At 37.8% G+C, this 26,252-nt stretch overlaps 1 protein-coding gene across 2 annotated transcripts in view; it reads right to left on the minus strand.

Annotated features, from left to right (window-relative positions):
* Positions 1-9,723: 9,723 nt before the first annotated feature.
* The window catches only part of LOC129744763 (cyclic AMP response element-binding protein A), a 219,023-nt gene continuing 202,494 nt past the window's right edge, over positions 9,724-26,252 (minus strand). For both annotated transcript variants that reach the window (XM_055737460.1, XM_055737459.1), the window contains exons 3-6: positions 14,843-15,441; positions 14,279-14,779; positions 12,920-13,063; positions 9,724-12,851 (exon numbers count right to left, since the gene is read on the minus strand). In XM_055737460.1, coding sequence (XP_055593435.1) covers positions 12,642-12,851; positions 12,920-13,063; positions 14,279-14,779; positions 14,843-15,441 — 1,454 coding nt within the window. In that variant the 3' untranslated portion in view covers positions 9,724-12,641. The remainder of the gene's footprint in view (positions 12,852-12,919; positions 13,064-14,278; positions 14,780-14,842; positions 15,442-26,252) is intronic.

Genomic DNA, 26,252 nt, shown 5'->3' on the forward strand with positions numbered 1-26,252 from the left:
CTGGCAAATGGCCTAGTAACTACATAGGCAGGTACTCGATATTGGACCGCTTCTTGTCGATGTTGCTAATGTTTTCTTGATGCAATTAGACATTAATTAATCACAATTCATTACTCTTGGCCGGAGTCTGTGTGAAAAAAAATGCAAGACAAATTGGCAGCTGAGTTGTTAGTCCGAACCCTGATTTATTCTACCGATTGCACAATGCCATGAATGTACAATGTACATGGAAAAATCAGCGGTGTTTCTATTTAACACTAAAAGTTTTAAATAAGTTAACAAAAAGTGATTAAATTTAATCTATCAATTAGGCTGGAACAAATATCAATTTCTTTTTTTGTCACCCCTCCCCCCCCCCCCCCCCTCGAAATTTCCAAAAACCCGAAGGGGGAAATAAATAAAGTTTGAAGTATTTAATGTAAATTTCGAAAAAAAAATTCAAGAATCCAAAAGATTACAAGACGAAAAAAACAAATTTTGGAAGGTGGAAGTTATTTCACCTTTTGTATTCTTGATTTTATTGAATTTTTCGATAAAAAATTACTTGTTTTTTAGGTTTTATGCAATGATATTGTATGCAACTTATTTGTTTTTCACATTATTTTTTATTAACCCACAAATGGTCTTGTGCGGCAAGAAGTTTTCTCAAATCACGCTCTTGGTTCATTTTCAACACCTTTTATGCTTCCTAATCTAATCTATCCGTCTATAATTTTCATCACTTTCATTTGATATTCTTCCTATTAGAATGTGTAGTTCACCGAAATGCCATTAATCATTCAATTAAATCATAAAACCAGCGGTGATAATCTGTTAATGCGCTTTACAATATTGGTATTGGGTGAAAGGGCTAAACTAGAAGAACCAGACCCTGTTTGTTTTTGGCAACATGCCCGAACATTTTGTGTTGTCAAAATAGCAAAGGTTTTTTGTAATTTTTTTTTCAACATTAAAACTACTATTTTTAGTTTTTAGTCAATTTCATTTCTAGTCATTTTTTTAGTCATTTTTTTTTAATTTTTTTTTATCATGTTTCTGATGCATTCAGCGCTGTTTTTGTATTGTTTACGGTTTTTGTTTTTTAACAATATTTGCTACATATGACAATCTATTATGTCTATCATGCTATTATGTCTAATTTTTATTGATCCTTTATAGCGAAATCTATGAAGAATGATGTTTCTGTGAACCACTGCCAAAATCGGATGTTGCCAAAAACGAAGGGGTTCTGTATTGCTAGAGTTTTATATGATTTTAGTCATTTACAGCATTTTAGAGTTAAGCGAAAGCCGCCATCTTGGATTTCAAGGTGGTGTCTGATAGAGAAATTTTACTTCTACTCGTTTAGCTTTTTCACCCAATACCCATATTTTGGGGTTTTCATGCAATTTTCAATCATTTGTAGCATTTTTAAACTCAGCTGAAGCCTCTATATTGGATTCCAAGATGGCGTCAGAAATCGAAAACCAACTTCTTCTAGCTTATTTCAATGAACATTAAATACCCATATTTTGGAGGTTTGCTATTTTCAGTCATTTACAGTATTTTCAAGTTGAGTGGTAGTCGCCATCTTGGATTTCAAAATGGCGACGGACAGCGAATTTCGACTTCTACTCGTTTAGCCTTTTCACCTAATAACCATACTGTGAAGGTTTCATAAGATTTTCAGTAATTTACAGCTTTGAAAATAAAAGCGGGAGCCGCCATCTTGGATTAATAATGGCATCAAGCCAAATTTTTTATGATCCTACTAGTTGGACCCTCTCATTCAATAGGTGCTCGTATTGTAAAAATATTCATACCACTTCCGGTGATTTGAAGTTTTCAAAGATTTGTATACATATAAGAGTGCCTCAAATGACCCGACATTTCAAAAAGATATACGCTGCAGTCATAAATTGATCTTAGGCCTAGTACAAGGTCTCATGCCAAATTTGGGCCAGATCGGATCACGGGAAGGGGTCGCTCAACGAGCCTGAAGTTTGTATGGAATTTTGAATTTTTAATGTAGGATATGTGGGATATTTTTCAGTGATGGATATAACTAGAGATGTACCGAATATTCGGTCGGCCGAATATTCGGCGCCGAATACCGCCGAAAAACCGTTAAGCCGAATATTCGGCTCACCGAATAGTTGAGTTAAGTATTCGGCCGAATAGGCCGAATAGGCCGAATATCTACTACAGACTTGTAAATTTATCAAACATTTTTTTGGATAATTTATAAAATATCCAAAAGCAATGTTGTATAAGCTACACAATCATCAAAAACTTATGGTTTCAGCAAAACATCTAAGGTGTATCCGCGTATCTTTCACTGTAGATAGTACTGGAGAATGTGAACGATATCGCTTTTTTCTTTGATTATAGTTTATTCCAGATTTTCTGGATATATTCCGGCTTGCCCATAAATTCAGTAAAGAATCCAGATAAATCAAATCTGGCGGAGATGTCCAGATATTGTTTAAAACTATCCGAGTGTTGCTAGAGTTTATTCACATCATTTGCTTAATCTATATATATAAAAATGAATTTCTGTCTGTCTGTCTGTCTGTCTGTCTGTCTGTCTGTCTGTCTGTTCCCTATAGACTCGAAAACTACCAAACCGATTTACGTGAAACTTGGCAGGTGGAGGTATTGAAGGCCGGGGAAGGTTCCTATTATGGTTTGGGACCCCTCCCCCTAACAGGAAGGGGGGGAGGGGCCTTTCAAATAAATGACCATATTTTGCATAACTCGAGAACCAATCTAGCAAATGGTATCAATTTGGCATGAGGTGGTATGTGGGAACGGGGAATATTTCAATAAATATAAGGTACCCCTCCCTCATTTCAGTGGGGTGATAGGAAGGGGGGAGGGGGGCTACCTTACAATTTTTCATATAACTCGAAAACTATTCAAGATATTGGAACCAAATTTGGCATGGGAAGGTATTTTGATACGAAAAATATGTCAATGATTATTTGAGACCCCTCCCTCTTTACAGTTGAAAGGGGGAGGGACCTCTCTCATATTTTTTAAATAACTCAAAAACTAATAAAGCAAATGGAACCAAATTTAGCATGGGAAGGTATTTGGATACGAAAAATATTTCTATGGTTATTTGAGACCCCTTCTTTCTTCCAGCGGGGAGAAAGGAAAGAGGGAGGGAAGTTTCATATAATTTTTATTGCATAGCATAAGAACTACAACAACAAATGGAACCAAATTTGGAATGGAATGATATTCGGGTACGAGAAATGCTCCTATGAATATTTCGTATCCCTGACTCCTTCGAAAAGTAGGAGGAAAGGGGGAGAAGAGCTCTCACTTACAATTTTCAGTATAACTGGAGAGCTGATCGAGAAATTGAACCATATTTGGCATGTAAGGGTATTTGGATACGAGAAATGTTTCTATTATAAATTGAACCCCGCCTTTTTTCAACGGAAGGATATAAAGGAGGAAAGGGGGGTTTCCATACAATTCTTTTGCATAACTCGAGAATTAATAGAGCAAATGAAATAAAATTTGGTATCAAAAAGTATTTGAGAACAAAAAAATACTTTTATGAATATTAGGTTCTCCCCCCACCATTCAATGGGGAACACGGAAGGGGGATTGTACTTCCTTTCAAGTTTATGCATAACTTAAGAATTTACTACGCAAATAATACCAAATTTGCCATGGGATGGTATTTTAATACGAGAAGATTTTTTATGTCAAACAATTCCTTTCTTGCAGTGGGTAATAGAATTGGGAATAAAGGAAGGGAAGAGAAAAGCTTACACTTAACTATTTTCTTCCTAGAAATGGACAAAACTTCACATTGAAAATCATTTTGGTATGATTCTATGATTATCTGACACACCATCCTTCTTTCAGTGAGCAAGTACATAGGAGGAGGGAGGTGAGCCCATTACAATTTTGTTAGCATTAGTTTCAATTTATGCTAACGAAGCCAACAAATGGGGGTTTCATATAAATTTTGTTGTTAAGCTTAAAAACTTATCAACCAATGGAACAATATTTGATACAAGAAGATTTTTGGGAACGAATAAAATGGGTATTATTATTAAAAATCACCCCACCATTCAGGGGGGGGGGAGGACGGAGGGGGCTCTCTTATCAGTTTTTAGCATAAATCCAAAATATATCAAGCAAAAACAACCATATTTTATCAGTTGGATTGTTTGCGTACGATTTATTTGAGACCCTTCTTTTTAAGGGCGAAGCTTAAAGGAACATATTAAAATTATCAGTTCTTAACACAAATTTATAGTTCAAGATTCAGAATATAGTTATTTTTGGATTGCAATCCGCTACTCCAGCTGCAGCTCTCATTTTATAGCGGTTGCTTATGAATTATGTTATAATTTGATTTAAAATAGTGCCAACAAAACAATAAACATTTGAGTGAATTCTGAAAATATCATTCGATTTTAAAAGGTGTAGCAAAGCACACCGGGTCAGCTAGTCAAATATAAAACTCATAATCCCCTTCAAAATTTTTAAGATTCTGAGTTCAATAACGATTTTTCAAAAATTTCAAAATGCTCATTAATTTTGCCCTTTTTATATTTTGTTCAAAAATCGTTCTGAAAGCCTGACCGCGTGGATACGTATGGTTAAAAGTATGGTATGCTTAAGGATAAAGATCTTCTACCTTTTCCACAACTATTTTGAAGATCTCTTGCTCAAATTCGACCTTCATCTAACTCAATATCAAAGAAGCATTGCTTGGCTGTTCCGACACGTTTTATCCCAGATTTCAAAGGAACGCAATCTCTTTGGTGATAAATGCCCTAGAAGCGACTAGTCATCTGATGTCTTTTCAGTTATTGGTGACATTTTAAAAATCAGAAAGACCCCTACTTAAAAAATATCTTGTAATATATCATTTGAAAATATTATCTAGTTGAAAATAATCGACTTATAACATGAGGGGCATTAATATGGAAGAAATAGAAAGCATTTAAATAATCGCTCAATTTATTTTCATTAAAAACTCAATAGAATATTCGACCGAATATTCGGCCGAATATTCGGCCGAATATTCGTTTGGCCGAATAGTTGAAAAGCTCAATATTCGGTATTCGGCCGTTCGCCGAATACCACTATTCGGTACATCTCTAGATATAACCCTAAAAATGATAGCTATCTTGTTAAGCTTAATAACTTTTTCATCTCAACTCGAATCGAAATGCAGTCTTCGGATAAAATATTTGTCACGGTCTTTAAGAAAAACCGTTTAAAAAAAAATCGGCCAAAGGAGACCAAAGTTATTTATAGACAAACTGGATTTTCATGTTCCTCCCGAGCAAAATGTTTCAAAATTCTATACGAACTTCAGGCTCGTTGAGCGTGTCCCGTTTTGACATCTTGATCGAGAACTGTCACTAAGTTTTATGGCGGTTTAATAATCAAGCACTGGATGCTATTATAAAACATGCAAAAGAAAGCTCGGAGCGAACTTATAAGTTTGTGTTTTATTGTAGTTTTAACAGAGCATTTATAACTCTTTCTTAACAACTAAAACCGTTTGTTTTTTTTTTAATTTTATGAAGGATTAATCACCGTAATTTATACTTGTAGATTTAATTCATCGGCCTAGCGGTGAAAAGTGATGTCCTTTTCAGTAGGGACATCTAAAGATGATATGCCTCTAAATAAATTCTACCCGCTCATTTTCAACATCTTTCATTTCATCTAACCTTCTATCCACCTATATATATATATATAAAAAAAACACTTCATAATCTTTAGATGTCTCTATTAAAAAGGACAGCACTTTTCACCGCTAGGCCGATAAATTAAATCTACAAGTAAAACCGTATGTTTTGTAACCATCGGTTCTCCCAAACTGCTCAGTCGAACAAGAACCCCCCCTCTCAAGCCTCAGGGTCGGCAACAGTCGAAATTTGGAGTCAAGGAAACACCTCAATGCGCTCAGTTGAATTCCCACTTTATTATTTCCCGAACACGGCTTGTGGAACACTTTTCTTCCCCCCCCTCAAGAGTTGTTGATTGTCCTACCTTAGGGTTATGCGAGATGACCAGTAGCATATACGGCGTGAACCAGGCTTGGTCCGGAGATGGTACGTTGGTCCACGAGGCGAGGGTCAGATCCTGATGTCTCGTGGGTTGTGGTCTACTTCTGACCGGTGGCGCTCTTATCTGGCCTCCAGAACACCGAAGGCTGTGCCCCGGCAGGATAATAATAACTGGACTTGGTTCTGGATTGGGCGGCAACGTTGCACCCCGCGTACCTGGTCCCACCTTGGGTGCTGAACAGGCACGCAGGTGAGTCTATCGACGTTGTAGGAATTCGTCAGTATAAAACACTCACGCGTGGATAATGTCCGGTCGTAAGGCGCTTGTCAGGCGGGAATTGGGATAAACGGCACCGCTCGTTGGTTGGGCCGGATGGTTGAGCACAGCACCGCAGGTTAGGTTTTTCTAACTAGGAATTCGGGGTCCTGTAGGGACATGATGGGAGAAATATTTGCCATTTTAATGTGTTGCCTGGTATGGGGTTCAAAATGGCTATTACCTGGTAGTTCGTTTGCTTTATCAGTTGAACTAAAGCAAGGCTGTGGTCGGCTCAGATATCCATGCAAAGTGAGGCCGTTTCAGAGCAAGATCTTTGACCCCATACGCAAGCTAGCGGCTTTGTATTTGTCTTTTCGTTCTTCCCACCATGCCCTATTGTATTTGTTACTGCGTTGCTAGTGCGTTTTCGATGCGCACGACTACTAGCGTCATCTCTTGACATATTTCGGTGAGTTGACCTAAGTGTTTGGCTACCTCTGTGCACGGGAATTTTAGGGTGGTCCTCCTTCCTTACTCACTAAGGCACTTCCTTGACACGCGTTCCAACACGCGTCATTGATGATCCTTTTCCCACCAAGCAGTAAGTAAACTTACTAGTTACAGTTTAATAAAAGCTTTTTAAGCGTTTTCAAAACAACATAGCTGGAAACAAAAGGTTGAAACAAAAATATAAGGATTTTGCATGACTATAATAAAACCGTCATAAAAACGATCGGCGCTAATACAACTATAAAAAAAAAATCCAGTTGGCTTAATCAGTGTTACTTGGTCGGCCCCTGATTTGATGAATGAAACATTTGACTGTTAAAAAGCATTATTAATGTCAGGAAATGCATAAGAACGTGCGTTCATAATAATCCCATAAGACGGAAACTATGAACACTCAACTGTGAATCAGTGCGGATGAAATTTTGCATTTTTATTTCAAAATCCAGACAAAGAATCATAAATTAGATGTAAAACAGTTAATAAAAACATTTCAGCAGAATTTTCTATAATCAGATATTCAAAACATTGAACACTGGCGTACAAAATGATTTTCGTTTCCCGGGGTTATGATTTTTCAGACCAACTGAAATAACATTTTAAACTGATTGGAAACTGCTTTTAAAACAACCAAAATGAGCGCGGCGACGAACGTGTTAAGTAAACATTTTTATCTCCGAGCTATGAAGAAGACATTTTTTTCTGGAGTTTTTCCCAAAGTAGTAGGTACCAAAATCATGTGAAATGTATTTTATGCAATTAAGTTTTGAAAAATGACCATTTCGACATAAATAAACAAAATAGAATAGAAAAGACCATTACGGCACTAAAAACCGTATCGAAAAGTGCTACTTTTCAGCACAGATTCAGTGTCGAAAAGCACATTCCATGACCTACTTCATCATAAATTTTCAGTCGTTGGCATGGTCGTCTACATGTTGTTATTTGTTGACATGTTCTTCTTGTAGGGTAATTAACAAATATTTATGGGATTTTTTCTTGTTTGCATAAGATTGTACATGCAACTCGTTGCAAAACTCGATTTTTTCAGCATTCGACGTTATTATCCAACTTGGCAAGCCTCGTTGGATAAATTTACGACTCGTGCTGAAAAAAATCGCTTTTTGCAATTTGATAATTTTCTTCACAGTTCCAAAGCATATCAGCATTCCAGATGCGTTTTCACTCGAAGTGCACTTTTCCGTTGAATGTGTATGAAGAAAGAAAGAAAAAAAAACATATTACACCCGGAGAATTTTCCCTTTGCCTTGTGCGGTGCGTTTCGAGAAAAGAGAAACGAGAAAAAAAAGAGTCCTCGGACTGCATCCTGCGATAAGGGGAGTGGCCATGTCGAGGGTTTTTTTTTTGCTTTCCCCTCCGAGCGGCAGCTCTATGTACCGATTTTTTTATTCGTTGTCCTGCTCAAAGATTTTTTTTTTCTTTCCCGTTGACCAGAAATCTCGTGAAATGGTTGAATGGTGGGAGACTTGAAAAAAAAAACAGTGAATGAATTTTACGACCTGTTGAATGTCCTTGCTTTGAGATTTTTCCTTTCAACGTGATATCTATAATTCTTGCTGGGTAAGTAACAAAATTTTGTTAAAGTAGTCATTTTGTATGAATGTTTTGACAGTCAAACTTTGACTCTTAACACATTGGAACACATTTCGCTTGACGCAAGTGTGTTACACGTGGAAGCATAACTAAAATGTTTAATATTTTATTATTGGACTTTATTCTACAAAATTAAACACAACACTTGCCATAACTCAAAGAAGCTAAATTTGTGGAATTTTGTTCAATAAATTATAAGATATAGAATGCCGAAATACGGTGTTTTTGGCAAAGATTTTTCCGTAGTCCTTAATATATTAATATGAATGAAGAATTCTGAGCTACGATTTTTTTTTTCTTTTACGCTCTGGAATAGGATGAATCGACCCTGAATTATTTAATTTGAATTGATATTTTGAAGTTAATGCAAGTAATTCATAAGCCTGTGTTGCAATCAAGATTCTGAATTTTTTGTGAAATTTTTTAACTTTCTCGGTCAAAAGCTCATAAATCTTATTTCTCATGTCATAAATACAAATTCTAGAATCGTAATCCAGAGATTTAAAAAACTTTTTTTTGGTAATGGTAAAAATTCAATTACAATTAAAGCTATTATTTTACACCGCACTATCGGTAGACAACCGGTAAAATGAACCGATTCAGCATAAGCTTTTTCTAGTCAACCCCTACAAATGCAACCCAAAAGCTTCCTTTAAGCACCGTTAGTGGTGAATATAAGCTGCATCTCACAGCTTTTGAGGAAAATTTCACCACATCATCACCTCCCCGGTGGGGTTTTTCGAATTTTGGTCAGTTTTCCACTCAACCACCCAAAACTATCTGCCGAAAACTACAGCTCTCGAATAGTGGTGCATATATCTGTATAGTGCATTTCCCAACTAGTGCAGATTTATCCCCGACCGGGATGCTGTTTCGGGTGGAAAACTAACACTGCACTACCAAACCCGACCGGCATGGCCAGGTTTGGATAATTGCAACGGCGCAGCATCCGCCATCAATAGTGAATCGAAAAAAAACCATCTTCGTCGAAGTTTCGGTCTCTTTCGTTTAGTTTAGTAGAGAAATGTAGGTTTGATCGGCCGATGGCCCCACACTATTCGCAATCGGAATAGTTGTGCGGGAAACGGTCGGTTATTTTTAGTTTTTAAGATGCAGGGCCTCTGCAGACGGATTCAACGGTGATGGTTTTTTGCTTCATTTGGCGAAGGTTTCGTTCTCTAGGTTCATCGATTATGACAACAGTCGGTTATTGATTGAAATTAAGGCAATTTTTCGGATTTACCCTCCACACGTGTTTTGTAAGTGAGGAGGGAATTAGTAAAAAGGGCAAAAGCAGGAAGCCGGTTTTGTTTCTTTTTTTTATCTCATATACAGATTTTATTTTCGCGTTTTGCAATTACGGAGCGTTTCGTTTAAATTTTATTTACCGTTTTACGAAATTGGTTTTCAGTGGTTGCTGTGATTGGAATCCACATCACCCTGCATTGACTCATTTTTCGATAGTTTTGATTATTTTCATTTTTTTTTATTACTTCGTATGTGTGTGCTGGTTGAATGTTGCATAATTTGACACTTCATTCTTGATCAGAATACAATGCTTTTTTTTCTTCTTCTTATGTTCTGCTGTTCGGTAGTTATGAATCTACCTTTCGGTAAAATAGGTTTTAAGTTATGACAGTCATTTTGTAAATGCACTTCCTTGCAAGTCTCTTTTCGCGGTATGCAATTCTGGTTTGTTTTATGTTTCTTCTGTTATGTAAGTTTAATAGCTCAGACCATTTTAAATAAGGTGTTGGGTCTCCTCTGTTTCGGAGAAGCGAACAATTTTGCAAATCATTTCGTTCGCATATTTGCTTACCAAGTAGTTAAGTTATCTTCAGCAGCTTATGCATAGGCTCATATAAATGATGTAGGTAACGTATTTAACCGATGCTTTAAAATATAGAAAGTGACATAAACGTTAACAAAATAGTATAACAATTTAAATAAGAAGATTTCATAAGGGATAAATTGCACAATGATTAGCCGTGTGGTTTTTGTCTGTGTGTGTGTTTTTATGTTGCATCAAATGTTTGGAAGGTATTCAAAAAAAAGTCGCCTAGCGCACATTTCCGTTTCAATGTGATCTTGTATCGCTATTGAGCCGCAAGGTTCAATATAAATAAGTTTATCAGTCATACAAAAAAGTAGCTCTTCTTCGTTAAAACTATTATCCATTATATCAAAAGTTATACAATAAACTAATTTTCATGCCTAAATACTATAAGTAACTTTTCAATTCAATAGTGTCTATTTACGAATCTAGCATTTTCGAAAACTAATAATTAAAATGGCAGAAATAGATTTACTTATCTAACTTCAACGATTTCTTTTTCTTCCTTCAGTAGTGGTCAGAATGATTTTATCACTCGTTCAGAACTGATTAGGTTCTCGGTTATATTTAGTAATTAATAGTGTTGGAAATGGTCTCTCGGGGCTTCGAATAGGTTCATTCAAGTATGCCCACTTGATAATAAGTATACTCTTCAAATTAAAGAATATTTCCCGGCTAAAGACTGCTGCGGCTGTCAGACTTTCATCTTAGTTGTCCTAGCACTTGTAGGATCTATTTCCTATTTTAAGGTTTCTGAATATCTGATCCTTGTTAAAGGTTAGCATAAAAAGTTTGGTTACTCTATCGCATGTCTTGCAATGTACACTTTTATATAAAATATATTTCTCTCCTCTCAATATACGATTTCATTGTTGAAATATTTGTGATTCAGTACTTGTCTATCGAGCTTAACGCTATGGAAAATATCATTATTAGCCTTATTTGCATTTTGATGCGCTAGTTCTTAGAACGCTTTAATTATACTTAAATCGTGACTTTTCTTTTCCTATGTCGTTCTAGCTAGTTTATAAATGACTTTTCATCTTTTCCATTTAACCAAACAACTGGAACAAGCCGAAATGAGTGTGACTTTTCATTTTGAAAATAATATGAGAAATGTTTGCCTTAGATCAAAGAATGAATTTCAACATGAAAAACCTATACGAACACCTGGGTTTGAATAAACGGAACTTTCGAAAACGGGATCGAATTTTGAGTTGCTGGCTAACAATTCCGTACACAAATATAACATTCCTAAATTACGAGCTTTTTCCTTCTAATCATGTTTGTTTTACCCGGATAGTCGACTTTGTTGTTGGTTTGCTTATCATTTTTCTTTACAAATGAAGTGGAATATTACAAATGAAACCTAATCCTAAACCTGCACAGTGAATGTAACGAAAAATGTTACGAATATTTCTTCAGTTGTTTATTCTTCCTCGCATCTTCAACTAACCATGTGTTTTATTTCAGTGTCCAGTTTTTGTGCGAAGGGGAAATCAAACTTCCGTAAAGCTGTGGTGAATAAAAAGCTTATATGTGAATGGACGCTTTGTGCCAGTACAGCGCCACTTGTGGTCGGTTTTGGAAACATGTTCAACTTTTCCGCTTCCTGCGCAAAGAAAATGGAAAAGCGTGCTTTTTCATCTCGTTTTCGCTCAAGCAAAACGATGGTGTAACGCTTTTCAATGGAAATACCCAAGGCACACTTGATCCTTTCAATCGTTTTGATTGTGTTTCCCTTTTTTTCTAGTGACGATCCTATTTACACGAGAATAAATCGAGCTAAAAATAATCTTGGTCGGTTTTTCCCTTTGCATACAAAATACTTATCGCCGGAGCAAAATATCCTTACTTAAAGCTTATCTATTTGGCCTAAATAAATTATCATTATAATAATAGCAACAATTATTCATATTATCATTAACTACTAAGCTATCTGTAAAATGGAATGCACTTTATATTCGTTATAGTTGAATTTAGTTAGTTTTTCTTTTCTCTCTCGATGATTTTGCATCAAACAACGAAATTATAGCCAAACACGAGTTGCATAAAACAACGGAAAATCAATTTTAAAAAGTAGAAACTCAACAGAAAACCGGAAGACAAGATTCACTAAAAAATATTGCACAAACAATTTTTTCTACAAACAAAAGAATAACAATAGAACTTTTTTTTTAATCTAACAAAAAAACAATCGAGTCGATTCAACAAGTCGACAGAAATTTCCCGCACACGAGACGCTCGACGAATAAGCACTTATTAACTTCGTAATTACTTTGTACATAATGTTACATTTTTAGGAAATCCAGAGATACTTTCAAAAACCTCAAAACGTTACGCAACAACAAATAAATAACGCAACTAACTTTTCGTTTCGCAACGCCACGTTCGCTTACATTTTGCGACCTTCGGCTGCTGCCTGCTGCCGACTGGCAACGAGCGTTCGCAACTTGGCCAGCTCCGTTATCAGATTCTGGTTGGAATCCTCCAGCGATTCCACCCGCTTCCGGTAATCGAGATTCTCCGACACCAGTATCTCGACGCGGCGCTCGAGCTGGTCCATGTACTCCTTCTTTTTCCGGCGGCTTTCCTGGGCGGAGATCTGGAAAAATTATAGAGGGTTTTAGTATTTTTTTTTTTCGTTGTTTGAACTCAATCAATAAACTTTACCTTGTTTTTGATCTTCCGCCGGATCTTTTTGAGTGATTTCTCTTCGGCTTTGGTGAGAGGAAGCCGCGTGGGGATCGGATAGCCTTCTGCCAGGAGGGTGCGCTTTTCCTCTTCCGTGAGGATAAGAGTACCGGTAGAACCCTTCTGTAAAACAAATTTTAAAAAATTGTTAGTATCACAAAAACGTAGCTTAAAGCAAATCATAATAAAAAAAAGTTCCTCAATTCTTCTAAAACTGAAATATTAAAGCCCTGGTGAATCCCTAAGTATACACCTACATAGTGTGAATTAAAAATTTCAATGCAAAATATGTAAATTACATCATTATCTTGTTAAAAAATTAACCAATTTTTGGTAAACTTTAGATTCAAGTAGGAAGTTTATGATTTTTCAACTTTTTCGGTTAAATCTAGCGCAAATCGATTTTCTAAGTACAGTTATGAAATTCTCTTGTTCGTCCAACTCTGGACAATAACACCGAGTGACTAGAAAAGATAGGTCTATGGCTGAATTTGTTCCTGAGAGAGATAGTTCCAACTCGGAAAAATCATACGAAGAGACTGAAGAAGTGAAGATGTCCATGGCTGTCACTAAGTTTGTTCTACGAAAGTAAAGCTCCGGTAAATAAGATGAGTTGACTGGAACAGCACCGAAAATTTAGAAGCAGGAGTAATTTGCCAAAGCTGGAAACCACACGTTTAATAAACAGCAAGCACCTTGAGGTTTGATTTGAGATTAAAGGTAAGGGGGGATGAAAATTTTAATAAAGGTCACAATAAAAATGTTACTTGGATTTTAGGGATTTTGAGGCTTGACGAACTTATAAGTAATCCACAAAAATTGCTCAGAACCACATACCACATTCGAAAAACTATTAAAATGAAATAAGAAAGGACGTAATTCACAAAAACAACAAAATTTCTTCCAAAATGCCATGCATCAAGAATGCCAAAAAAGAGATTGATTAGATTATTTGGCTTATGATTATTTTGTTATATCTTTCATTTTTGTAATTTTTGTTATTTCTGCCATTTTTTTGATTTTTGTAATTTTCCAGTCCTTTTTTTTTATTTTTTTGTCGTTTTTTTTTTTTTGTATAATTTGTTATTAGTTTTGTCATTTCTAAAACTGAAATAGATCTGCAATTTATGAAAACGAATGATGATTTGAAAGATTTTCTAATTATTTGCTTATCTATTATGCTAAAAAATTATTTTCACTAGCTTTGATTTGATTTAGAAATTTCGTATGGAATCGGCTCAGCTTCCTGATTTTCAAATTTAATATCAAAATTCCGACATGAAATCCCGGGAAATCTATAAAAAAAAACGACAATTCTGAAAAAAAAAACAAACTCACCGGTTGACTGCTGATGAGCGGGGTGTGAATCGGCTGCCGGGTCATCGGCGTAGCGCCCTGCTGCTGCTGGCTGGAGCTGCTGGAACTTATCCGGGCTGTCGTCACCACAAGGCCTTGTGATGATGACGAATTGCCTGCTGCATTAACCGATGTTCGCCGGCTGGAGGGTGAACTGCTGCAACTGCTCGCCGGTGAAGCTGCCGAAATTCCGTTTGGCGGGGACATGGGCGCTGTGTGATGCTCCGGACTCTGATTGCCCTCGGATTCGTCGCTCGGCAGCGAGGAAGGAGGCGTCGGAGGCAAACCGAACGGAGAGGTTGTGGAGGACGAGGATTGTGGTTCCATTTTGATGTTCAGCTTGGACATCACAATCTTCGGTCCGATGGAAGAGGCGGGTATTGAATTGCTGCTGCTCGTTGTGCAGATTGTGTTCCCATTCAGAACGATCTGCTGGCTCTTGAGCAGACTATGAGAGGCGGGTGTGAGCTGAAGGGTGACATTCTGCGAATGAATGGTGTTCTTGATAAGATTCATACTTAGGCGAGGTAATTTTGAGGAGGTTACCTTGTGATCCAGCACCAAATCGGACTGTGTGCTGGCCGCAAGCGAGGCGAGGTTAACTGTCGAAATAGAATAACCGTTGAGTACCGTTCCTCCACCTGCTCCTGCCCCGGAAGGTGAAGGTGGACAGCTTGAGCCGGGGGACATGGGTTCCTCTTTGACGGCGAACTCTTCGATTTCGATGTCCGATGCCACACTACCGGAACTGGACGAGGAAGAATCGTTCGAGCAGCTTCGTTTGCTAATTCCCCCGGAGCTGATAAGTAAACTGCTGCCACTGCTCAGACCATCCTTGGTGGTGGTCAGATTGTTGTTGATGGTGAGATGGTTGTTGTTGAGGCTTATGGGATGGCCCAGGACCAACTGTGGCTGATGAGATTGGATGGAATTGCTGCTGGACTGTTGCTGAACCAGTGTGCTGAGAAGGTTAAAACTGGCCACCCCGGGTGAGTTGGCCGCCTTGAAATTGGCGCTGTTCAGAGCGGACAGAACTGTGCCACTGGCCGCCGAAAGCATCGCTGGCAGGTGTGGGTGTCGGTGGATGAGATGCTGCTTGTTGTGCCCGTTCATACTGATGGCGGGATAGCATTCTTCCTCCATATCTGCAAGAAGAAGAAAACGGAAAGGGTTAATTTTTGGATAAACTTCAAAATATTTACTTTTTCTGAATGAGTTGAGTTGAAAGAAATTCTGGGAAAGTATTCATAATTTAGGTCAATGATCTTGACTATATGACATCAGTGGCAGAGACGAAATTTGCATGTGATTCATTCGGTTCAGCAAACATTCTGCTGCTTCTCTAACGACGAATGCCTAGGTATGATGGGAACCGGTTTCGTTTTTGTGTGCTGGCTTGACTCTCCCCGAACGAAGTTCCTTAAAGGCCTATGTATGTTTATGTTTATTATTCTCACCTTATAAATAGCACCACTAGACAATAAACTTTCGGCTCAGTATTTGATGTGCGTAATCTTAGTTTTCTTCGAATTTGGAAATGTCTCGTTTTTGGAAATTTTTCGATGAACTGTAATTAAAAATTCAAACCACAATAATAGAGTCCATAATTGTGGAAAGACAATCCGAATGACTTAAATCCACAATCGTTTGTTAATCCGTTCAACCCCCAGTAAACAATTTGTAATAACAAACTTTGAACTCCAATAATCATAAGAATAACACCAAAATTACACAGAATTCCATCGATTTCTGTAATGCAAAACAGATACAAGTTATTCTAGATCGTATGATTATGAAATTATTCGCTTATTCACTTCAAATTTTCCCACACGAAAAGGTTGAAACTCGAAAATAGTCACAAGCACCCAAAAACACGTGCCACCAAATGATTCAACGCCTACTTCATGAAATTTGTTTGGGATTTAACGTCCAAAAGTAATCCCACTGACCATAGTAATCCGTTGGGCAAACAAATGTGACAGCTATCATTAGAGCTTAAATAATTCTGAACGTCGTCTGCAAACATATGAATTTAACTATATTTAATTACAGTTGGTAAATCATCGATGAACATGCTGAACAATAATGACCCCAAAACGGATCCTTAGGGAGCCCCAGATAAAAATGACACTAACTCTGAAAATTTGCCATTCAGACAAACAATTTGTGATTGATGGGAAAGTTAAGATTGAAACAAATTAATCGAAGCTGCAGAAAAATTCAAATGTCAAGAAAATTTTCGCAAGAGTTGAACGTGAGATACGCGGTCAAATGCTTTAAAAATCTATCATTGATAGAAAAGCTCCTCTTTTATCAGTTACTGAGTGAATGTCATCGTGAACTTTAAAAAATGCAGTTGTTGTACTATGACCATGGTGAAAATCAGACTGATTAACTTTCATAATTTATTCGAAAATTTTTAAAAAGCGTGTTATCTGATCTTGCATTTTTTGTCACAGGCTTTAGAAAGAGCAAACAAGATACGTGTAGGTAGGTTTTAAATTATTCAAATCACAAGCTCGTGGGAATTTAAAAGTAGATAAAACCAAATTGATGATATACGTTAGAGGCATAATAATCGCTGGTGGAACTAATTTAACAAATTTGATGAAAATTTCATCCATTCCGGTAGCTTCAGATTTGATTGAAGATAATGCTAAAATAACGTCTTTTTCATCCACGTTAGAAGAACCGAAACCAATGGCATTCATAGGAGGAAAAAAGGACTGTAAGAATCAATAATAAAATTTTATGCAAAATAATTATTAACCTTATCTGTTGAATGTGTTATTTGTATCTTATAAGGGATTTTTTAGTTAAATTAATAGATTTCAATTTCCTCCAGAGATCTTGATCGAAATTTGCATTTTCGATCGTCTAAACAAGGTAATTAGATTTGACTTGATTGATGAGTATTGTTACACGATTACGCAGTCTTTTGTATTGGTCTCTGTAAAATTCATTACGATGGTTTAGTCATAATCAATAGGAAATGTCTCTATCAAGTATTGCTCTTTTAATTCTTCTGTTGAACCAGATATTACTTTTAGATGTTTTGATAGCACGAGTAAAAATGTATTGATCAAAGTTTTCTGTAATGAAGTTGTTTATTATTCCCAAAATAATATCGACGTTGTTTATGGAAAACGCCTCCATTTTTATATATAAGATTAGACTGATAAAATTGATTTGGAAAGCGCTGTGAGAAAAGAAAATGAGAAACGGAAAATACCATAACAGTTGTCATTCGTTGAAAATATTACCAAATACAGTTTTAATTACGAAAATGATGTTTAATTTTTTTTTAATTTCATCTTTTTTGAGTTAAGTCTTTCTAGGAGTGATAAGAAGTTTTAGTGTTTTAGGTTCCGAGTGGCCAGATAACTTATCAAGGTGATTTTCATGACCCTTGCACCGAAACCTTCAGCGTGAGATTTGTGCAGGGATGGTATACTGCCGGTTTCTGCAAAACATTTTATTATATTTGCTACACTTCCTTTTCCTTTATCGACTTCACAGACTTGGCCGGCATCGTTATTGGTTCAATTCAATGTAGGAGAGTGTTTTGCTTGTTCCCAGCCATCTTTCATTTCCTTCAATGTGCAATATTGGTTTTCCCCCATGGAGAGCAGCCATTATGCTAAATATTGGCCGTGATGGGTCTAAGGTGGACCGTAGTTGATAGCAATCTCAGGCTCTAATCCTTAGTAATTAACGAGAGTTTTTCTTATTTTCACAGTTTTCGTGCGTGATCCAGGAATCTGACATTCGTTACTAAAATCTTCAGATTCACTTGCATCGAATTAAATCAAGCCCAGCACGCAATTAACACTTTCAGTGACACTTTTCTTCAATTAACACCTTTAATCATGCAATGGAAGATAACTTATCCACGATCGATCGTTAGCGAATTAAATCATGAAAAGTTACCCGACAACGTTTGGAATCGTGGCGAGCGATTTCATTATGGTTATTAATTAGATGTTCAGATAAGTTTTCTTTTCCGCTCACACTTTTATCGCTACTGTCCTAGAGGAGGTATCTTGACTGTAGAGTTGGATTGGAAGAAGCGTTCACGAAGCTAGGGAGCTAAAGAGTTGTCGTCGAGTGTCACGGCATGGCAGGAATGTGACGACTCTACCTTAGCTGCGTGGAGAGTGTGTGACGATTATTAGGAATGGTTAACATTTTTCGAATCATTAACAATCCAGCTGAGGCCGCTTCAAGCCATAAAACTCGCACATCATACATTTTCACCATTCGCCGCATTACTTATACGAGTATGTAGGTCCTATATAGATGAGGAGAGTGGCTTTGCAGCCGATTGATTAATCATCCAATCATCGAAGGGTCTGCCTGTTGTTGTTACCTCACATCAAACTCACTCGAAGTTGGGTATGGGAATGAGAGCTTTCTTGTCGGTCAGTCAAAAACGAGAGGGTGGAAAGAAGGTGGAAAAAAGTGGCTATAAATGTAGCTCATTTGTGGCGATTATTAAAAGTAATACATCGTTGTATCGACTTTATTGAGGGTGGTCCGGCATGTTTGATGATGGATGAAATTTGGAGTCAGCCAGGAGTGAAGGGATAGGCGAGGGGAAGCAAAGTTTACTGTTACAGCAGCTGTCAGCAAGAGTCAGATTTGTTTGCACACACAAACGCTTCGATCGGAATGGGCACTTTCCTTTCTTTTGATGGCTTTTTAGGCTAAATACATATGCATGTGCGCACACGTGTTGCTCGTTGTGCTCAGCCAGCCAGGAGCCATTCGACTACCGGCTTTACTAATGGGTCATAGTAAAATTTTTTGCCTCCCTCAATTTGGCAAAGCTCCCGCAATTTTTTGTGGAAGTTTGTACCCTGTATAGGCGTGCGTATGTGGGTAAGCGCAAGAGGGCAAACCGAATAAAATTATGCAATCTTGATTTTGTGCAATTTATTACAGAAGGCCATGAGATTCATGAGATCGCTTTTCGAATCGGGGGGGCTAGCCAAATATTTGACCGTTACCGACTGACAGCTGACTCATCAGGCCGGCGTCGAGAGGTTAATCCTGATTGGCATATTTTTTGATTGCTAACGCCCAAACAACGGGGATAAGAATATAGCTCGAAAGCTGCGAAAAAACTGCAAAATCGAAATTTAAAAAACTGAAAAGCTTTTTTTTTAAAAAAAGAACAGCACAAAAATATAATGAGAGGATAACTTTTAGAAATCTACTCTTCAATTCTATTTCAACCATTAGTTATGTTTATCAATTAATTTTAGGCTTTATCGAAGAAAGTGATGTCATTTTCACTAAGAAGGTTTCCAAATTATGAAATTTTGGAAATTTAAAAAAAAAACTAAATATGGTGAAAATGACCGGGTTGAGTTTGGCCTACTAATGTGTACTAGATTCAGTTCTACCTGTATCTTCCACTTCATAGTAGTTGGCCCGTGTTGTACAAAAATCTGGTATGTAATGAAAATGCTGCTAAATGAATTTCTACTCTCATTTTTCACCATGTTTCGTTTCCTCTTACTTTCTATCCACCTATAAAATTTCATAGTCTGAAATTTTCTTACTAAAGAGACATCATTTTCATTTTTTATTTATTTTGTCGCTGGATAAGTTTTTAGCCACCCTACAGCAGCTGGAAAATAAAACGAGATATTTAGTGGTAAGAATAAGGTTTAGCAATTGCTTCGGCAGCTTTTACTTAGCTCGAAATCAAGCAAAGCAAAAGCCCAAAGCATTTGCTTAGTTCGGTATGAATAAACATTTGCTTAGCGGATGTGTACTAAAGTCTTAGGACATAGCTTTTGCTTCGAAAAATATAGCTATCCAACCAGCAGAATCTGAAGTTTTGTAAAGTAAAATGAAAGAAGACGATCAGAAAATTGAAAAGTACGTCTAAAATAGCCATGAAGTCGACGGTGCGGGTGGTGAGTGTAAGAACGACCGGAAAATTTTTGGTTAATGCGTGCTTGTATGTTGATGTTTATAGAAAAATGAATACATATTCGAATATGATACCTATATGATATATGATAGGACAATTCCAATTGGTCTAGCGAGCAAGAAACAGTTATTCACCTGAAAAACAAAATGTTTTACCAATTAAAATTAGCTACTTTAAAATCAATTAAAAAATGTTTGTCTTGTTTAACCTTAAAAAAAATCGTTAAAATGTATTACAATGTTATTCCAAGTTCGGGCCAGTTGGGACTTCTTTCACTATTCCCGGTAATCTGAAATATTTGCTATTTGATTTGTTCAATTTCATGTAAGACGAATCATTCCATACGCCAAGAATATATAAAAAATTGCGGTTTTACTTATTTTGTTTATCCATGTTGAAAATGCCTATTTGAATTGTTTTGAAGTGCAGTATTGCAAATTTGATAAATTTATGACGTTATAAAAGAACTTTTATTAGAAAAGTCTGCTACCAAGCAAACTTAGAAAATAAAGCAATTGCTTGGAGATTTGTCGATTTGGGCTTTATTCATACCAAACTAGCTTGTTCTAAAAGTAAAAGATTCTGTCACAGAAAACAGCTGTCAAAACAAACTTTATTCATAGCAACCGCTGCAATTGCTTCAAGTGACTACTCAACTGCTCGATTTTTTTTTATATTATGCATGCAGGAAAAATCCAAAATATTAGCGCTAGTAATCAAAGCTGCTGTGTCTACTAGCGACACGTCGCATACGTCGCGACGTTGAAATTAATAACGACGCATCGCCAGTTTCCTAGGAAACTTGAAGCATGCGACTGATGACCTAGGGAAAATGTACAGTAAATAACGTAAACAATGTTCGAGTACTACATTGAAATCGCCTACTGGACTGAAAAAAGAATAACAAACCTGCGAATGACAGGAATCTCGCTAGTAAAAAAGCGTCGCTAGTCCTTCTGTCGCTATTCGGTTTGGTGCTATACACATAATATATTAAAGTTTGTAAAGCGGCCCACCACACTTCCCCACACCACTGCGTTGACCGAAAGATGTTGAACAGCGACTTTGAAGCAAATGATTTGACTGACGAGTAATTCGAGAGCGAGTACCTGAGCTAAACAACAAATTACGGTTATTAGCTGTGGAGTTTAAATAATCGAACACGTACATTAATGTTTGCAAGCTGCACAGTTTAGATAATGGCAGAACATTATGAGATGTACTTGAATAAAGTAATGAAGTTGGATATAGGAAAGGTAGTTTAAAGATAGTTTTCATACAACGATTCTGTAACGTCTGCAACCGGGCAAGAAGGGACAAAGATGCCCTCCCCCATACTGCTATAAGGTAGTTAAACTGGGAATGAATGAATGCAAAGTAAAATTTCATAAGAACATGACGCGGTACAAAATTCCTAACCCTCCAAAGAATGCCACTCAAGGACGATGTTTTTGTGATTATGTTGTTTATATGAGGACTCCAGGAAAGTGTTTCATCCAGTGTCAAATCCAAGTATTTAAAGTTGTCAATTTTTTCAATTGTAAAATTTGCGAAAAAAAGGTGTTTTCTGCTGGTGATAACTCTTCTGGACGAGCGAAAGATCATGTACTTGGTTTTCGATAAGTTTAGAATTAGAAGGTTGCTATTGAAGTATTTGTGAAGAATTTCTAAGTCTTTTTCCATTTGTTTAACTATAATCTTTGGGCAAATTTCAGGATAAAACAAAGCAGTGTCATCCACAAACAGTCTGGGAATGCCGTGTAAAGGTAGATTTCTTAAATCATTGATGTATAATATTACTGCCTTGTGGTACACCCACATCAAGTGGTTCCAAAGAGCTTTCTGTTTGGTCGATAGAAACGAATTGTTTCCGACCTGTAAGGTAGCTTTTAATGATGGTATTAGCAACACCCCTTATACCATACCGATCAAGTTTTTTTAGGAGGATTTCGTGATCTAAAGTATCAAAGGTTTTTTTCAAATCATGAAACAATCCTCCAACGATTTTTTTTGTGTCTATATTTTCTATGACAGAATCAATCAGTTCACACAGAGCTATCAATGTACTGCAATTGCGTTGAAATTGGACGGTAATTGATACATGATACATTGATACATTGATAGTTGATACATGTGGCATCACCTGGTTTAGCAAAAGCAATTGTTAGGTTTATTTGAAACCACCTATAGTTTCCATTTTTTACTTATTTTTTCGCTGGATAAGTTTGCAGCCACTCTACTGCACCTCGAAAACAAAACGAGACATTTGGTTTCAGCTCGAATATTTGTTGAAATGCGAGCAGTCAGTAATCGTAGTAACCCTCCCTGGACCATCTATTTGTTTTTCGGAAAAAATTAAAAAAAAAATCATTCCTATAGTCTATTGGAATAACTGTCTTGTTTTCAGGCCACCGTGTACCTTAGAAAGTCTGTCATAAATATCCGAACATCTGGTAGTTGAATATCAAGATCGACGAAAATTTCATCCTCAGTTAGCACCCATCTTTCAGGTGAGCAGCAATTTGATCTGATAAGGCCAACAAAAATACATTAAATTCTTCATGTAGGTGGGAAGAATATCGTTAATATTTCCAAATGTCAACTATCAGCGTTTTCGTTTATGAGCCGAAGCAACCTCCACGAATCTTGCGCTAACTGCTGTCCACCAGTTTTGCACGAGTTTTGAACCTCAAGCAAGCGATAGCAACTCGTAGAAGTTGTCAGTGTTGGGGGTGAGCGATTGGGTGAGGGATGCAACCAAATATTTCCGATTTGGTTTGTTTATGAAGAAAATGTTGAATCAAAGCAATCGAAAGATTCCTATTAATTCAACCACGGTAAATGAAAAGTTCAGATACCGGTATTTCGATAGCAACTTACACTGAAGAAGATAGTAAGTTGCTATCGAAATACCGGTATCTGAACTTTTCATTTACCGTGGTTGTATTAAAAGGAATCTTTCAATTGCTTTGATTCAGTTGAATCATTCATCCACAATACAATAGAGAAGAAAATGATTGCTACTGTGCCAGTTTTAAAAAACGAAAACGTCAAATCAATTAAGAGGAAATAGTTGTATTTTTGTACACTGGTCGGTTTTAAAAAGTTATTTATACAACAAGTGGATTTTTCCAGATCAAGTTGATAGTGTAATAATGGATAATTACTTCGAGTGAAATGCAGAAAACGGTTGTAGTTTTTCTTTGAAATTAAAACTGTTGAAAACTAAGTAACAACTAGCGATTGCTTGTTTCACCAACGATCGTCAATACACGAATTGTCAATCGTGAGTTTCAACATCTCCCTTAAATTCGCAGATTGCGAATGTTGAAGAGCATCGTCAACTGTCGAGCTTCCCGCAACACCAACAACTTCTTCGAACCGTCAGTAATCAGCAGACGCATGTTAACCGCAATGTAGAAGTATATGGCAAGATGGAGTTTGAGCTTTTCCTCCTAAACTCGACAGGAAATGATGTAGTCCAACTTGACTCTGGAGTCGGCAATGAGGTAAGGCTAACTATTGCAGGCGACTAACCATTGCTCAATTAACCTTCCGCAATGTGCCAGAATGTTCTTCCAGCAGTCGAAGGCTAGCTCACGCATGCTGACCGCAGCGTAGCACTACACCACGAGAGTATATCTCTCAGCTCCAATCTCTGCTCCTGTCTTATCAGATAGCTGGACCGTTCGCCCACTGCGCTGATCAATCTTGGTTTCAAATCCAGGGTCTCTTCGGAACCCGAGTTCTCGGCCTCGAAATCCAGTGGCACCTTCTGGCTGACCTGGAGCATCTCGTGGCCTGTGCGCTGGCGATCCTCTGCGCTTAAATCAGCTCATCACTGCTGACTATAGCGCACAACCAAAGCACGAGAGTAACCCTCCCGGTTAATCCGAGGTGTTGCTCTATTGCTGCCCGGTTGCGGATCAGGGGACCTCTACCGCCCGGCCGTCAAACATGAGCTCACGCATGCTGACGCCCCGGACTCTTAAGCTGCCTCCTGGCTCACCGTGGACTTTTCGTTGCCTGGCCTCAACACTGGCTGGTCCCTCTGGCTAGTGACCCTCTTCATGGTGGTTCTGGCTGCTCCACTTAGCAACTGCTAGCCACTGGTTAGCAACAAGTCAGATACTTGAGAGTTATCTCTCTCTTCCTAAATTCAATCGTGTCTGGGCCCATAACCTGTTGAAAAACGCAGGATTCAGTGGTGGAATAAAGTTATCGTTTATTTGTTATCTCAGAAAGGTTACATAGCTACACTCTACACTAGCGCTTGTTAATTCCACATGCGATCGTCAGCGTGCTTCTCCTTCCAATCTTCATCCCCGGCAGAAGTCGTTGTCCAGGTTGGCTCTGGCGTCTGCAATGAGTCGAAACTGGCAACTGACCGTTCGACCAAACAAGTGTCAGAATGCCCTTCAAGTTGAATGCGAGCATAGCACAACACCACGAGAGTAACCCTCTCGACGATAAGCTTTATCCAAGCTCCGCTTTGGGTACCTGAACTGGACCACTTTTCCCTGCGTTGACTCTTCTCGGCTTCGGATCCCAGAAGTTCTCCTCCAGGTTGTCAGTAGAGAACTCACGCTACAATCCGTAATCCTCTTGGAACCCGCCTTGCTGTCTTCGAACTCCAGTAGCACCGTTGGATGTTCTCTGCGCTGGCTGGTCACTCTGCGCATGTGATCCTCTGACTGCTGGCTGGCTCTCTGCTTTGCTCCTCTGGCTGCTGACAGACACTGTTTTCAAAGTACTACTTTTTGACTATGTTTTTGTTTATTGATTTGTCTTTGGTAAATGGACATTACAGCTCCCGTCCTCTAGTTTGGCAATGTCGGTTTATAAAGCGAGGCAATCAAATTCACTAAGCACTTTCCTAAAGAGCTTTAGATCGTCAGCATACATGAGCGTGTCAGATTGTAGCGTTGCACACAAGTCATTTACAAAAATGATAAAGAATAGAGGTCCGAGGTGACTACCTTGCAGTACTCCAGGCGGCATCAACAATTTCCTTGAGCGTGATTTTTTTTATTTTTGTGTATGCGTGACGATACGACGCAATTCACTCCAGCGACCAGGATGGAAAACCAAGTCGACCCATCTTTGCTATCAGTATTTTGTGTGGGACCCGGTCAAAAACCTTCGCGAAGCCGATGCAAACAGAACCTACTTGACATCCTTTTCCCAGATTGTTGCTCAGTGAGCTCACGTAGCACATAAAGTTAGTGACAGTTGACCTTTTTTTTATCGAAACCATGTTGTGAATCATTGATCAAGGGTTTGATGGTAGCATACATAAGTTCACGCAAATAAAACTTCGAAGACTTCGGAAATTGCACTGAGTATCGAAATCGGTTTGTAGTTTCCCACACAATGTGCGTTTCCTGATTTGAAAATCGGAATGATAGCCGCAATACGCCAGGCGCTAGGAAATGTCCTTTCTCTGAGTGAGCGGTTAAACAGGTGACAAATCGGTGCAGCTAAAGATGCAGCGCAACTTTTTAGTACTGTAGGAGGTACATATATCGTCTGGTCCAGTACCTCGAGTTGGGTCGACTTTCGATAATAATTCGAAAACTTCCTGTATAGAGGCTAGGTAGTTGCTATCTGTTTCACAGTCGGCGGAACTAATAAGGCTAAGAAACAAACTCAGCAAACATATTCGTGGATTCCGTCAAGTTACGTGCAGTTACGCTATTAAAACTGTTGTTCACAAGAATAGTTGCATGTCTATTCTTGCTCTTGAAGTGTTTCCAAAATAATGAAGGATCTCGTTTCAGGTTCTGTTGAAGGCGGGTGATGTGCTGACGATAAAGATTGTCGTTCAGTTCTTTTAAAGCTCGTTCTAAAGACCGGTACAAAAACAAACCTTTTTAAAAAAAAACTTCGTATCGAAAAACAAACATTATACCTAGTACGGAGTTGCAAAAACCAATTTCAAACATCGTTTATTTTGGTGGTATGGTTTCAGCCAATGCAAACTGTGTGTAGTCACCGCAGGCTATGCTCTAC

Source organism: Uranotaenia lowii, chromosome 2 (genome assembly GCF_029784155.1).
Source record: "Uranotaenia lowii strain MFRU-FL chromosome 2, ASM2978415v1, whole genome shotgun sequence".
NCBI classification, from domain to species: domain Eukaryota; kingdom Metazoa; phylum Arthropoda; class Insecta; order Diptera; family Culicidae; genus Uranotaenia; species Uranotaenia lowii.